General features: G+C 43.0%; 1 protein-coding gene across 1 annotated transcript; it reads left to right on the top strand.

Annotated features, from left to right (window-relative positions):
* Positions 1-992: 992 nt before the first annotated feature.
* Positions 993-4314, top strand: LOC120044929 (nucleoredoxin-like protein 2). The gene is made up of 2 exons (XM_038989671.1): positions 993-1561; positions 2299-4314. Exons 1-2 carry the CDS (start codon positions 1260-1262, stop codon positions 2468-2470), a joined length of 474 nt encoding a protein of 157 aa, XP_038845599.1. The 5' UTR covers positions 993-1259; the 3' UTR covers positions 2471-4314.
* Positions 4315-14052: the final 9738 nt, after the last annotated feature.

Genomic DNA, 14052 nt, shown 5'->3' with positions numbered 1-14052 from the left:
TTTCACATACAATACAGATGTTGTCCGTAAATATTTTTTATATGTATCTCTTTTGAGTGGCACAAGGAAAACATGAACTCAAAGAAAAAGGCCTTATAAAATTGGTAGGGGGATGTTTATACAGCATATATATATATATATATATATATATAGAGAGAGAGAGAGAGAAAGAGAGATATGTGTGTGTGTGTATATATATATGTATGTGTGTGTATATATACATATGTATGTGTGTGTGTGTGTGTGTATAAATATATATATATATATGTGTGTATGTATGGGGTGTAAGTATATGCATGTGTGTGGGTGTGTAAGGTAGGTAGCACATCTTAGTTACATATCAGAAGAATAAACAATGTACATAGACACTTTAAAGAGAAAACATCATTAGGGTTTTCATTACTCAAAGTTACTCTTAAATCAGTTTAAAATAAGATTGAAAACGATGACTTACTGTATTAAGGTCCCTTTTAGATGCTGTTGCTCTTTCCTAACTTGTAAAATACAGTGTATAGTTGATTCTTCATGTTTGTTGGCGTCTACTTCAATGGCTTCTATTTGAACTGGTAATTTGTTATTACTCTGAACAATGTAGAGAGTTAATTTGATTTGCTTTAGGGGTATAAGCATTTAAAAACATGTTACTTAAATCTGTAATTTTTATAATTGTTACGTAAGTATCCTTATAACATTTGAAAAAATAAAAACGTGATGTGAGGTTGTGTGGTGGTTTCTTTCCTTACGGTTTTTCTGCTTTTAAAGATGCCAGACTTGGGTATTTCTCGTACAGAAGATCACTCCCCTCAAACAAATGTATTCGTCACATACACAGTGTTCAGCAGGTATAAAGACATGAGGCTATATATGCATTGTCTAAATATTACTGATTGTACCTTTAAATAGTTACGTAGAGGACTTAGGACACTGATTGGCCACGTGAGATGTCAATCAAACTGGCAGTTTGTTTTAGCCAACCAACAGTAACCAGCTCTACAGCCGACACATTTCGTTATGACCAAGTTATGACCGTTTGTAAGGTGTTAGTTACTATCTCTATATAGTGATTGAAGAATGAAAATGATGGCCGTTTTGCACTTCTACGAGTGATTTCACGTCTTGGTTAGTAACGGTTCACCGCGAGCAACTGCTACAACTGTAACCGTCCTAAACTGGTTTTGACAACAGTTGCCTAGGTCGTTAGTGCTGCGCGTCGCTGTCCCAAATACAAATATATATAACTATAATGGTTCGATTCGACCATGGTGGAGGTTTTTGTGTGGAAAACTCTGCTCAATAAAGAAGGGGATCTTATTGATCCAGAAGAAACTCTCAGGAATAAAGTAGTAGGACTATATTTTTCTGCCGGCTGGTGCCCGCCTTGTCGAGATTTCACCCCTATTCTATGCGATTTTTACACGGAACTTGTCGAGGAGAGCGAGCCACCTGCACAGTTCGAAATAGTTTTCATATCTTCTGACAAGTCAAGTGATGATATGGTGGAATATTATCATGACATGCACGGGGACTGGCTGGCCCTGCCATGGACGGATCAATACAAACAGTAAATTCTTAGGATTTAGGATCTTTTTTGTAGCCTATTCCCATTTGAGTTATTGTAAATAGCCTAGTGACACAAACATTTCTACATACATTATGGCTGAACTGATCGTATATGCTTTTCCCCACGGTTTGTATCCTATCCCATAGCACAGCAGGCTAACTGTAGGCTACGGGCTTTTTAAAAGGTTTATGGGTCACCCTTTGAGGGATTAGGTTTAAAAATAGGGCAAGGTCTCTACGAGCCTGATTAGACAAAGTGATTGGAACTCTGCAAGGCTAGTCTACTGTATGCTCTGACACATTGGGACCTGTATTTTATGTTGTAGCACAGTGGTTCCCAACCTTTTTCGGTTACTGTACGACCAACTGAATTTTGCTCTGCCCGGAAGTACCCCCTCGTGTGCATTTTACCAGTAGGCCTATGGTCTCATGAGTCTTCTCAAGTACCCCATGTGGATAGGCCAAGTACCCCCAGGTCCTAGAACCCCTGGTTGGGAACCACTGTTGTAGAACATGTGTTTTGAAATTGTTATTCTCACCCATTTGATTGATAATTGGCCTATCAATTATGAGAAACGTGTGTAGCTATCCTGCAACATCCCTCTCATAATTGGTTTCTGTGACTGACACAATCCTTTGTGGCTTCATAAAAAGTGAATGTGTTATTTTTGCCTGGTATGAGCCATGTGGTGATAAAGACCTGATTGTGCTCTGTGCTGTTCCACTTTCCCTTCCCAGTGATCTCAAGAACAGGTACAAAATCACAGCAGTCCCCAAGCTGGTTATTGTGAAGGAGAATGGAGACGTGATCACAGACAAAGGCAGGAAACAGATCCGGGACCAGGGCCTGGCCTGCTTCAGGAGCTGGCTCGAGGTGGCCGAAGTCTTCCAGAACTTTAAAGCTTCCTAGACATTCTAAAATACATCATTCTACATTCTAGAGCATCTTCCTGCTCCTAACCCATAAAGACTGTTCTTATTTAGCTGTCTATTCTAAACTTCTGCACTATAACGCAATACTATCTATATTCTAAACTTCTGCACTACAACGCAACACTTGTCTATATTCTAAACTTCTGCACTACAACGCAACACTGTCTATATTCTAAACTTCTGCACTACAACGCAACACTGTCTATATTCTAAACTTCTACACTACAACGTAACACTGTCTATATTCTAAACTTCTGCACTACAACGCAACACTGTCTATATTCTAAACTTCTGCACTACAACGCAACACTGTCTGTATTCTAAACTTCTGCACTACAACGCAACACTGTCTATATTCTAAACTTCTACACTACAACGCAACACTGTCTATATTCTAAACTTCTGCACTACAACGCAACACTGTCTGTATTCTAAACTTCTGCACTACAACGCAATACTGTCTATATTCTAAACTTCTACACTACAACGCAACACTGTCTATATTCTAAACTTCTGCACTACAACGCAACACTGTCTATATTCTAAACTTCTACACTACAACGCAATACTGTCTGTATTCTAAACTTCTGCACTACAACGCAACACTGTCTATATTCTAAACTTCTACACTACAACGCAATACTGTCTATATTCTAAACTTCTACACTACAACGCAACACTGTCTATATTCTAAACTTCTACACTACAACGCAATACTGTCTGTATTCTAAACTTCTGCACTACAACGCAACACTGTCTATATTCTAAACTTCTACACTACAACGCAATACTGTCTATATTCTAAACTTCTACACTACAACGCAACACTGTCTATATTCTAAACTTCTACACTACAACGCAATACTGTCTATATTCTAAACTTCTGCACTACAACGCAACACTGTCTATATTCTAAACTTCTACACTACAACGCAATACTGTCTATATTCTAAACTTCTACACTACAACGCAATACTGTCTATATTCTAAACTTCTACACTACAACGCAACACTGTCTATATTCTAAACTTCTACACCACAATGACAATGTCTTTTTTTCTAATGAATAGACATGAGTGGCTTATATTTTCAGAATACATATTTTGAGGCGTTTGGCTATTTTTTATATTTTGTTTTATATGACTTAAAATGCACAATAATGATGAAATCCTTTGCTGTCTGTTAACAGTCTGATAGTTATTGTGAAGTGTAATGATGTTATGGAACAATCAAGTCAGTGCCATTCCTCAGTGTGCCATTAGAATGCTAAAAGAAAAGCCCACAGGATAGATAGTATTTTCACCATAGCTAAATTGAATCACAATCATTTTGTTTTCCTTGTAAATTGGCAAGCTCTTTGACTTAGATTATGATAGTCAACAGTCAGCGCTCATCCAAGCCTGTCTCTATAGATTATTATCTATATGTTATTATATGTTATTATAACAAATCATGCTGATGTCAAATAATTGAATAATGTCCACTTGATGGCTGTAAAAACTAACAAGGTAACGCTAATGCCTTTGCACTTTATTCCAGTGATATCCTTTTTACCACAGGATGTCGCCATAGACTCACTTATAAGGCTACATCCTCAGCTATAGATTGTATGCTACAGCACTTCTCCCTCCCCCATAGAGTTTCTGTTTTTCCACCTATTATCTTTTGTGAGAAAGCATTTCATGTAAACAATATATTTGTAAGAATATTTTGAGAGAGTTGCTATTGCAGTATGTCAAACAGGGAAACTAGTTTGAGGGGGATTTGACCAAATGCTAAACTGAACTTGATCCTTTGAATTAAAAGAGGCTTGACAAAGTAGAGGAATTTTGTGTTAAAGAAACCTCTGAAATGCCATAGGCATAGCGCTTGCTCAGTCAGCTCCTTCCCTCCCATTACGTTATGGTCTCTGACTGAAATACTGCCTACACAGTGCTGACTGGGCCGTTCAGTCCTCTGGTTAATTCACTTATGCAATTATGGTGAATTATTTAGAATCTGTTGAAGAAACTTGCTGTCCTTACTCAGCTGAAGTGCCATTAGGTCAGCGTCTTGACCATAAAAATGTATATTTGGGTTTTTATGAACACAGTTATTGTCAAGGTGACAAGTGATCAGAGAAACCTTTAAGACACCTTGTTCACTGGTCCAACAGCTGTCCTATGGAAAGAGCTGCCACCAGTTTAGCAATTGAGAGGTCTTGAACCAGCGACCCTACAACTACAGGACAAGTGCACACCTGTGGCATAGGTCAAGTGTGCCATAATGGTCTAGACCTCTTGACGGTGGCCATAGTTTGCTCATATAGGCTACAGCGAGGCTACAGCAAGGATATAGGCTACACCGAGGCTATCGGCTATCATGAGGTAGGTAGGCTTGTGAGGCAAAGCCACTCCAATGAACGGGTTGACCAAACTCACAATAATTGTTTCCAGCTCTTCTTGGTGATGCAACCATTATATAACACTTTGCCGAGTGCAAACTAGTCCCGAGAGCAAAAAAAAACTTAGGCTATTTGAACGGTTTGACTTTTAACTTGGCTTGAATGCATGGCACACAATCACACAACATTTGTGAGGTTCTCAGGACCTGCTTGAGCCAGACTTCCCAAGTACCCAAATGAACTGTCTGACCTCAGACACTGCTCTGAGACCTGTTCTCAGTGTTCCTTTGAGACACAGCTGGAGGGAATGTGTGTAATGAGTGGACATGATGAATAAACCACTGTACGGTAGACTGGCGGGTGGCTGTGGTTTTCATACCACTGTGCAGCTCTGCTTCTAAATCGCAGAACAGAGTTGCAACAAGAGGACCTCAGTTGCCTAAACCCCAACTCAAAATACCACTGATGGTAGGCGAAAACAGGGTTCCCTTTTCACAACTGATTTCAACTAAATATTATTGGTTCCACAGCCTTTTTATAGATTTGTCAACTTTTTGTAATTGAAAAAAAAAAAATGTTTGCTCAAACATGAAAAAACTTCAGCAAAAGTTCAGTCAACTTAAAATGATGTGTTTGCTCAATTTGTCTCATTATTTTGGCATCGTACCTACAAAAAAAAAGCTTGTGGAACTAGTTACACACACAGTACTTTTAACAGACAATGTTTTCAGCTGACATACTTGACACACATGATTACATTGTGCATGTTCATTTATACAGGAGTTAGTGTTCAACATGTCCTCACATGGGATTTGAACTCACAAACTCTTGGTTCACAGCATTCCAATCTTCCTGCTAACAGGTCCCGAGAAATAAATCTCAGCTCTGTCAAAAGTACAGTTAAGAAAATCTATTTAATTTAAAGTGTAACATTAAAATAGAGTAATATGCAACACCAACATTCGAAAATTATACAGAAAACCCCAAAATTGCTTAAATAAGTAATTCAAATCAATAATGAGAGAATAACTGCATTTTTAACAGAGCTGAGATTTATTTTGAAGTGCAAAGAGTAGCAAAACAGGTGAAATCAGTCATTGACACAGACCTGGTTGCATCGGGGAATATTGGAAGGCCATGAACCAAGAGGTTGTGCATTCAAATCCCAGGTGAGGACAAGCTGAATAATAATTAGTGTATAAATGAACATGCACAATATAATCATGTATGTCATTCCTTGTGTGTCAAATATGTCAGTTGAAAACATTGTATTTTAAAATCACTGTGTGTGTAACTAGTTCCACAGCCTTTTTTAAGGTAAGATTCCCTAAATAATAATTTCTAGTTAAATGAACATATGAGACAAATTGAGCAAACACGTCATTTTAAGTTGATTACATTTAGTCTGTTTTCTCATGTTGTAGTTAGGTCTGGGATAACTAACATGTTTCAGTTCAAGTTAAACTTTGAGGGAAAATGTTGTAAACAAAAAAAAAGACTGTGGAACCAGTTACTTAAAAATAAATAGTTGAAACAACTAGATTTGTGTTTTTTTGTTTGTTCTTTTACAGTGTAGACGCACCTTTTCAGAATAACGGTCATGCAGTTCAAATTGAAATATGATATCAATCGGGGTCTAACATTTATTTCCCTCTTCATATTAGCCAATAATGGTACATTTGATATTTCAACACCAAAGTTGTTTGCCTACATGTTCATACTAGACCAAAAGACAGAACCGTGCTGCGCTTTTTACGCATGCTGTGCGTTAGGGGAGTTTCTCAACTCTCATCTCCCCGATGTTTTCATATGGACTGCCAGTCTATCTCAGAACCAGACACGACCAAATAATATAAGCTACAGCAACTAAAATTGGATATAGACGAATCCAGATCCACATGTCTCACTTGAGATTCAGTCGAATAAGACTAAGCTACTTTCTTGCTGGCATAGGACTGTATGACTGTATGAAAGCCAGTAGTGTTTATTGTGCTATAAGGGCATGCTGAATCAGGTAACAACACATCCTTTATGTGAGTGTTGAGGAGAGGCGGAGAAACCACTGGGGCGGGCTGGGCTCGCAGGATCCTCTTCCTGTGTGAGTACACACACGCTCTTTATTCACCGCACTTTTTACACTCGTGCTTACGGTCCAGAGCTTGAAGACCGGGGTATCGCACCGAGAATCATCCACTGGAATAAGGAGAAATGGTTGAATGAAAGGTATGGAGAAAGCATGATGGTTGTTATCGTCTCTCTGTGTGTCTAATGTTTGAGAGTGTCATGCTGTGGGTAAGTAGGATAAGCTTTGCCTGTGTTCAATATTGTTTGATTTGGCGGTTGATGCGGGCACATGTTGCCATGTAAACACCAAATGAACTGTCTGTTCACATCAGGGAAGTTTAGTCTCTTTCCTAGATGGTGAGATGAGATTTGGTGATGGACATTGTTTCAGCATCAAGAAGATAACGCTGAATGTATAGGCTAAGCCTTATGAAATATAACACACACACATATATATATATATTTATCAAGAGTTAATATCATGAGTTAATATCAAGAGTTAATATCATGCCATCTCCAATCAGTTCAGGCATTTCAATTCAATTTGTACAATAATTCAGATTGTGAAATGATTATGACCATACAGAGTACATGTGTCTGTGTGTGTGTGTGTGTGTGTGTGTGTGTGTGTGTGTGTGTGTGTGTGTGTGTGTGTGTGTGTGTGTGTGTGTGTGTGTGTGTGTGTGTGTGTGTGTGTACTTTCTTACACATTTTTTTCTTCAAACTGCATTGTTGGTTAAGGGCTTGACAGTAGGCATTTCATTGTAAGGTCTACTACACCTGTTGTATTCGGCGCATGTGACAAATAACATTTAATTTCCAATGAGATAGAGAGAGAGAGAACAGAGAGAGAGAGAGAGAGAGAGAGAGAGAGAGAGAGAGAGAGGACTGTTTAAATACGGGTGTCTTTTATTCATTGTGACAGTATTGTGCTCATCACTGGGATGTTTGTTTTTAGATGGGCTAATGCTGTGAAGAAAATAGAGATAGGATGGGAGGGAGAGATATTGTCAAGAGAACGGAGTTAGGCTGTGGTGGGAATGGGACTGTGTCTATGAGATGAAAGAGGGTAGTGTTGGAATGAGATGACAGACAGTAGCCTAGTCTCACTCCCCCAGCAATAGCCTACAGGGATAGGATGGAAAGAGTTTGGTGAAGAGAGGAGGTGTGCCCAGTTCTCTCATGTTGACAGAGATGATGATGACACATTCTATTCTGTGGGAGAGACGGACTGGCACACCGAGTGACTAAAAGGAGACGCATGATGTTGTGAGGCTCCTGCCTTTCCTCGTGTGAACAGAGAACCACTCTGCTAAGACAGGTTCTCTTTCTGCTTCTCTCTTTCTGCTTCTCTCGCTTTTTTGCTCTCACTCACACACACACACACACACACACACACACACACACACACACACACACACACACACACACACACACACACACACACACACACACACACACACACACACACACACACACACACACACACACACATCCAGCCAGTCCTTCCGTATGACGTCATGCAAAATTCAGATTAACAATTGGGTAGATTAGCAGTAAGCGGTTAATTGGGAACATTGCGAGAGCGTAGAGTAAAGGGGTTGGTTGTTTGCGTTGGGGCAAATAACCCCAGACATTACAACATCCAAACACCTAGCCGCAGCTCTGCTCTCGCACAAAACTCACAGCTAATGTCCTCTTGATTGTACTGCATGCTAATTCAGGGCCTTGGTTTTAATCAGGAAATTACTCTCTAAGCCTGCTTTATGCAATCGTGAAAAAGTTGGCCTAAAGTGCCTCACTGTTAAAATATTTGGCCATAATAGATCCAGTTGTTTTCTAAATCAGAAATTAATAAACTGGGATTGCTTGAAATGTGTTTTGTATGAATTATTTAGACAGATATTGTAAGTATATTTTAAGCCAGTCAAAAATCTGTCAGATACTATTTTCCTTAAAAAAAGCCAAGTCAAACCCCACTCTGTAACAGTGAAGTGACTATTCACTAGCCAAACATGTGTGTCACTTGGTGCCAAGTATCCTTTCTGTTTAGGGGGATATGGTTTCCCTTAGTGAGATGTTCACTACAACAATACATTATGTATCTGTGTCTGAGTCTAATGTCCATCTGTTAGATGTCCTCCTGTTTCCATGTGTGGAATATTCACTAGTTAATCCTCTGCTGGTCCGCTGGTGGCTGCTGGTGCTGACGTGACATTTATCTCATGTACACAGATCAGGTGTCAGTCATCCTCTCTCTGTCTGAAGTACAGTCCATCCAGAGACATAGAGGTATGACTCTGAGTCCATCTAGCCAGGGTCATTTTATCGCATGATGTTCATGATGATGATAAATGGCATATATTCATATACACTGCTCAAAAAAATAAAGGGAACACTTAAACAACACAATGTAACTCCAAGTCAATCACACTTCTGTGAAATCAAACTGTCCACTTAGGAAGCAACACTGATTGACAATAAATTTCACATGCTATTGTGCAAATGGAATAGACAAAAGGTGGAAATTATAGGCAATTAGCAAGACACCCCCAAAAAAGGAGTGATTCTGCAGGTGGTGATCACAGACCACTTCTCAGTTCCTATGCTTCCTGGCTGATGTTTTGGTCACTTTTGAATGCTGGCGGTGCTCTCACTCTAGTGGTAGCATGAGACGGAGTCTACAACCCACACAAGTGGCTCAGGTAGTGCAGTTCATCCAGGATGGCACATCAATGCGAGCTGTGGCAAAAAGGTTTGCTGTGTCTGTCAGCGTAGTGTCCAGAGCATGGAGGCGCTACCAGGAGACAGGCCAGTACATCAGGAGACGTGGAGGAGGCCGTAGGAGGGCAACAACCCAGCAGCAGGACCGCTACCTCCGCCTTTGTGCAAGGAGGTGCACTGCCAGAGCCCTGCAAAATGACCTCCAGCAGGCCACAAATGTGCATGTGTCAGCATATGGTCTCACAAGGGGTCTGAGGATCTCATCTCGGTACCTATTGGCAGTCAGGCTACCTCTGGCGAGCACATGGAGGGCTGTGCGGCCCCACAAAGAAATGCCACCCCACACCATGACTGACCCATCGCCAAACCGGTCATGCTGGAGGATGTTGCAGGCAGCAGAACGTTCTCCACGGCGTCTCCAGACTCTGTCACGTCTGTCACATGTGCTCATGTGCTCAGTGTGAACCTGCTTTCATCTGTGAAGAGCACAGGGCGCCAGTGGCGAATTTGCCAATCTTGGTGTTCTCTGGCAAATGCCAAACGTCCTGCACGGTGTTGGGCTGTAAGCACAACCCCCACCTGTGGACGTCGGGCCCTCATACCACCCTCATGGAGTCTGTTTCTGACTGTTTGAGCAGACACATGCACATTTGTGGCCTGCTGGAGGTCATTTTGCAGGGCGCTGGCAGTGCACCTCCTTGCACAAAGGCGGAGGTAGCGGTCCTGCTGCTGGGTTGTTGCCCTCCTACGGCCTCCTCCACGTCTCCTGATGTACTGGCCTGTCTCCTGGTAGCGCCTCCATGCTCTGGACACTACGCTGACAGACACAGCAAACCTTTTTGCCACAGCTCGCATTGATGTGCCATCCTGGATGAACTGCACTACCTGAGCCACTTGTGTGGGTTGTAGACTCCGTCTCATGCTACCACTAGAGTGAGAGCACTGCCAGCATTCAAAAGTGACCAAAACATCAGCCAGGAAGCATAGGAACTGAGAAGTGGTCTGTGGTCACCACCTGCAGAATCACTCCTTTTTTGGGGGTGTCTTGCTAATTGCCTATAATTTCCACCTTTTGTCTATTCCATTTGCACAACAGCATGTGAAATTTATTGTCAATCAGTGTTGCTTCCTAAGTGGACAGTTTGATTTCACAGAAGTGTGATTGACTTGGAGTTACATTGTGTTGTTTAAGTGTTCCCTTTATTTTTTTGAGCAGTGTATATAAATATTATTAGTAATGTGATCTCCACAGAGATATCTCTCCTTAATGACCAGACATCAGAGGAGGAGTCATCCTTATCGATCGCAGCTCGACACACACGCACACACAGACACACACAGACACACGCACGCACGCACACACACACACACACACAGAAGTCCTGGCCATATAAACCAACCCTACCTGTATTACGAAGCCAGCAGTCCTGGCTACCAGTCATGTCCACATGCATACACACTGGCTCCATTCACTGGTCCCATTCCAAAATCAGTACCCCTTCTAGTCTCCAGTGTGAGCCCACTGGTCTGTTGGATAGAGGGCTCCATTCTGTTGGACATCACACAGGAGGACAGAGGGCTCCATTCTGTTGGACATCACACAGGAGGACAGAGGGCTCCAGTCTGTTGGACATCACACAGGAGGACAGAGGGCTCCATTCTGTTGGACATCACACAGGAGGACAGAGGGCTCCATTCTGTTGGACATCACACAGGAGAACAGAGGACTCCATTCTGTTGGACATCACACAGGAGGACAGAGGGCTCCATTCTGTTGGACATCACACAGGAGGACAGAGGGCTCCATTCTGTTGGACATCACACAGGAGGACAGAGGGCTCCAGTCTGTTGGACATCACACAGGAGGACAGAGGGCTCCAGTCTGTTGGACATCACTCAGGAGGACAGAGGGCTCCATTCTGTTGGACATCACACAGGAGGACAGAGGGCTCCAGTCTGTTGGACATCACACAGGAGGACAGAGGGCTCCAGTCTGTTGGACATCACTCAGGAGGACAGAGGGCTCCATTCTGTTGGACATCACACAGGAGGACAGAGGGCTCCATTCTGTTGTACATCACACAGGAGGACAGAGGACTCCATTCTGTTGGACATCACACAGGAGGACAGAGGACTCCATTCTGTTGGACATCACACAGGAGGACAGAGGACTCCCGTCTGTTGGACATCACACAGGAGGACAGAGGACTCCAGTCTTTTGGACATCACACAGGAGGACAGAGGACTCCAGTCTGTTGGACATCACACAGGAGGACAGAGGACTCCAGTCTGTTGGACATCACACAGGAGGACAGAGGACTCCAGTCTGTTGGACATCACACAGGAGGACAGAGGACTCCATTCTGTTGGACATCACACAGGAGGACAGAGGACTCCAGTGTGTGGATCTAATAGGAGGCTGGTGCTGCTGGCCAAAGTCTTACACCATTTGTTGGACAAGGTCGCTGGATTCTGCACTCTAAATCACCAGAAATCCGGTACATCATGTTTCTCACGGGAAGCCAGAAAACAGGGAAAGAAGTGTGTGTGCATGCCTATGTGTGTGTGTGTGGGGGTGTGTATGCTAGTATGTGTGTGTGTGTATGCCAGTGTGTGTGTGTGTGTGTGTGTGTGTGTGTGTTTGTGTGTGTGCGTGCATGCATGCATGCCAGTGTGTGTGTGTGTGTGTTTGTGTGTGTGCGTGCATGCATGCCAGTGTGTGTGTGTGTGTGTTTGTGTGTGTGCGTGCATGCCAGTGTGTGTGCGTGCAACCTTGCAGGCATGTCTGTGTGTGTGTGTGTGTGTATGCAACCTTTGCGTGCGTGTGTGTGTGTGTGTCACACAGCCATGCCGCCCATTCAGATGAGATGTAACCTGAGGCTAGAAGGTCATGCTGGATGAGTTCATGTGTTATCTGGCAGTCTTCAGACCTGGTGATGATGCCGGGGCATTGAGGGCAGAACACACACTCTGTATATAAGCTCCTTTATCAGCAAGTGAAGCTCAAATGAGGGCACACTCAGTACTGATGTACTAATGGTACATTAGCCTGCAGGAGTGGGAGTGACAATATTATTGTATAATATCTAATCTATGTAGAGGGAATCCATAATCGAGATTATCCTGCTACACTAAGAACCCAGTCATAGACTGTGTAAAATATACACTGAGAGTACAAAACATTAAGAACACCTTCCTAATATGGATTGTATTGAAAGCATTGTGGCTTGTTATGAATTGTTTTAGGAAGAACACTTTCATTGTTTGGGGCAGCAGGTAGCCTAGTGGTTAGAGTGTTGGTCTAGTAACCAAAAGGTTGCAAGATCAAATCCCTGAGCTGACAAGGTAAAAATATGTCATTCTGCCCCTGAACAAGGCAGTTAACCCACTGTTCCTAGGCTGTCATTGAAAATAAGAATTTGTTCTTAACTGACTTGCCTAGTTAAATAAAGATAAAATTATAGTTCTGTAAGTTGTGCTTACTATAGGGTATAGGTTTAGGTAAGTATGTCAATGTGACACTATGTGCTTTTGTGTATAGATAGAGAGATGGAGTGCGTAACTGAGATTAAGTGTTTAGTGTGTAGCAGAACAGAGAGTGTTTTTAGGAGCAGAGCGGGCCAGATGGCGGCTAGGGTAGTATAGGATCAGGCTGGGGCCTGGCACCGAGGAAAGTAGCTCCCAGGAACCCTAATTACGGGGAGGGAGAATCACCTGAGGGCCAGAGGGACATCAAAGAGCCCTTTCTCTAACCCTCTCTCTGCCCCCTCTCTCTCACTCTCTCCGTCTCTCCCCCATCTCTCCTTTTCCCTCTCTCTCTCTAAAGGACTGCTCTACAGTAACACCTTTGACTGGTTTTGTGTTCTCTCCCCTTCTCTCTCCCCTTCTCCTCCTCTCCTACTCTCCTCCTCACCCCCCTCTCCTCCTCTCCTCCTCTCCCCCCTCTCTCCCCCCTCCTCTCCCCCCCTCTCCTCCTCTGCCCCCTCTCCCCCTCTCCCCCCTCTCCTCCTCTCCCCCTCTCCTCCTCTCTTCCACTCCCCCCTCTCCTCCTCTCTTCCACTCCCCCCTCTCCTCCTCTCCTCCCCTCCCCCCTCTCCCCCTCTCCCCCCTCTCCTCCTCTCCCCCTCTCCTCCTCTCCTCCTCTCCCCCTCTCAATCTCTTCTCCTCCCTCTCAGCGATGGACCTGATGGTGGGGTTAGGGTGAGGCAGTGAAACCAGGGGGTCGACCTCAGCTGGAGCTTTTATGTCACAGTAAAACTTCCCCTTTTTCTACACGGCCAGTTCAGACAGATTCACATTAAAAGCCACTGTACATTCCCGAAGGGAAGCCCAGGTAGAGAATGACACGTCAGTGACCAGGACGAAACTGTAGGAATAACTGATATATA

Source organism: Salvelinus namaycush, chromosome 3 (assembly GCF_016432855.1).
Source record: "Salvelinus namaycush isolate Seneca chromosome 3, SaNama_1.0, whole genome shotgun sequence".
Lineage (NCBI taxonomy): Eukaryota > Metazoa > Chordata > Actinopteri > Salmoniformes > Salmonidae > Salvelinus > Salvelinus namaycush.
Note: the sequence above shows the minus strand (reverse complement) of the source record. Positions and strands in the feature narration are given on the sequence as shown.

Excerpts from the sequence above, each read along its gene's own strand:
- LOC120044929 (XM_038989671.1), top strand. The coding sequence starts at position 1,260 with ATGGTGGAGGTTTTTGTGTGGAAAACTCTGCTCAATAAAGAAGGGGAT. Across the intron at positions 1,562-2,298 it reads TGGACGGATCAATACAAACA|TGATCTCAAGAACAGGTACA; the intron begins GTAAATTCTTAG and ends TTCCCTTCCCAG.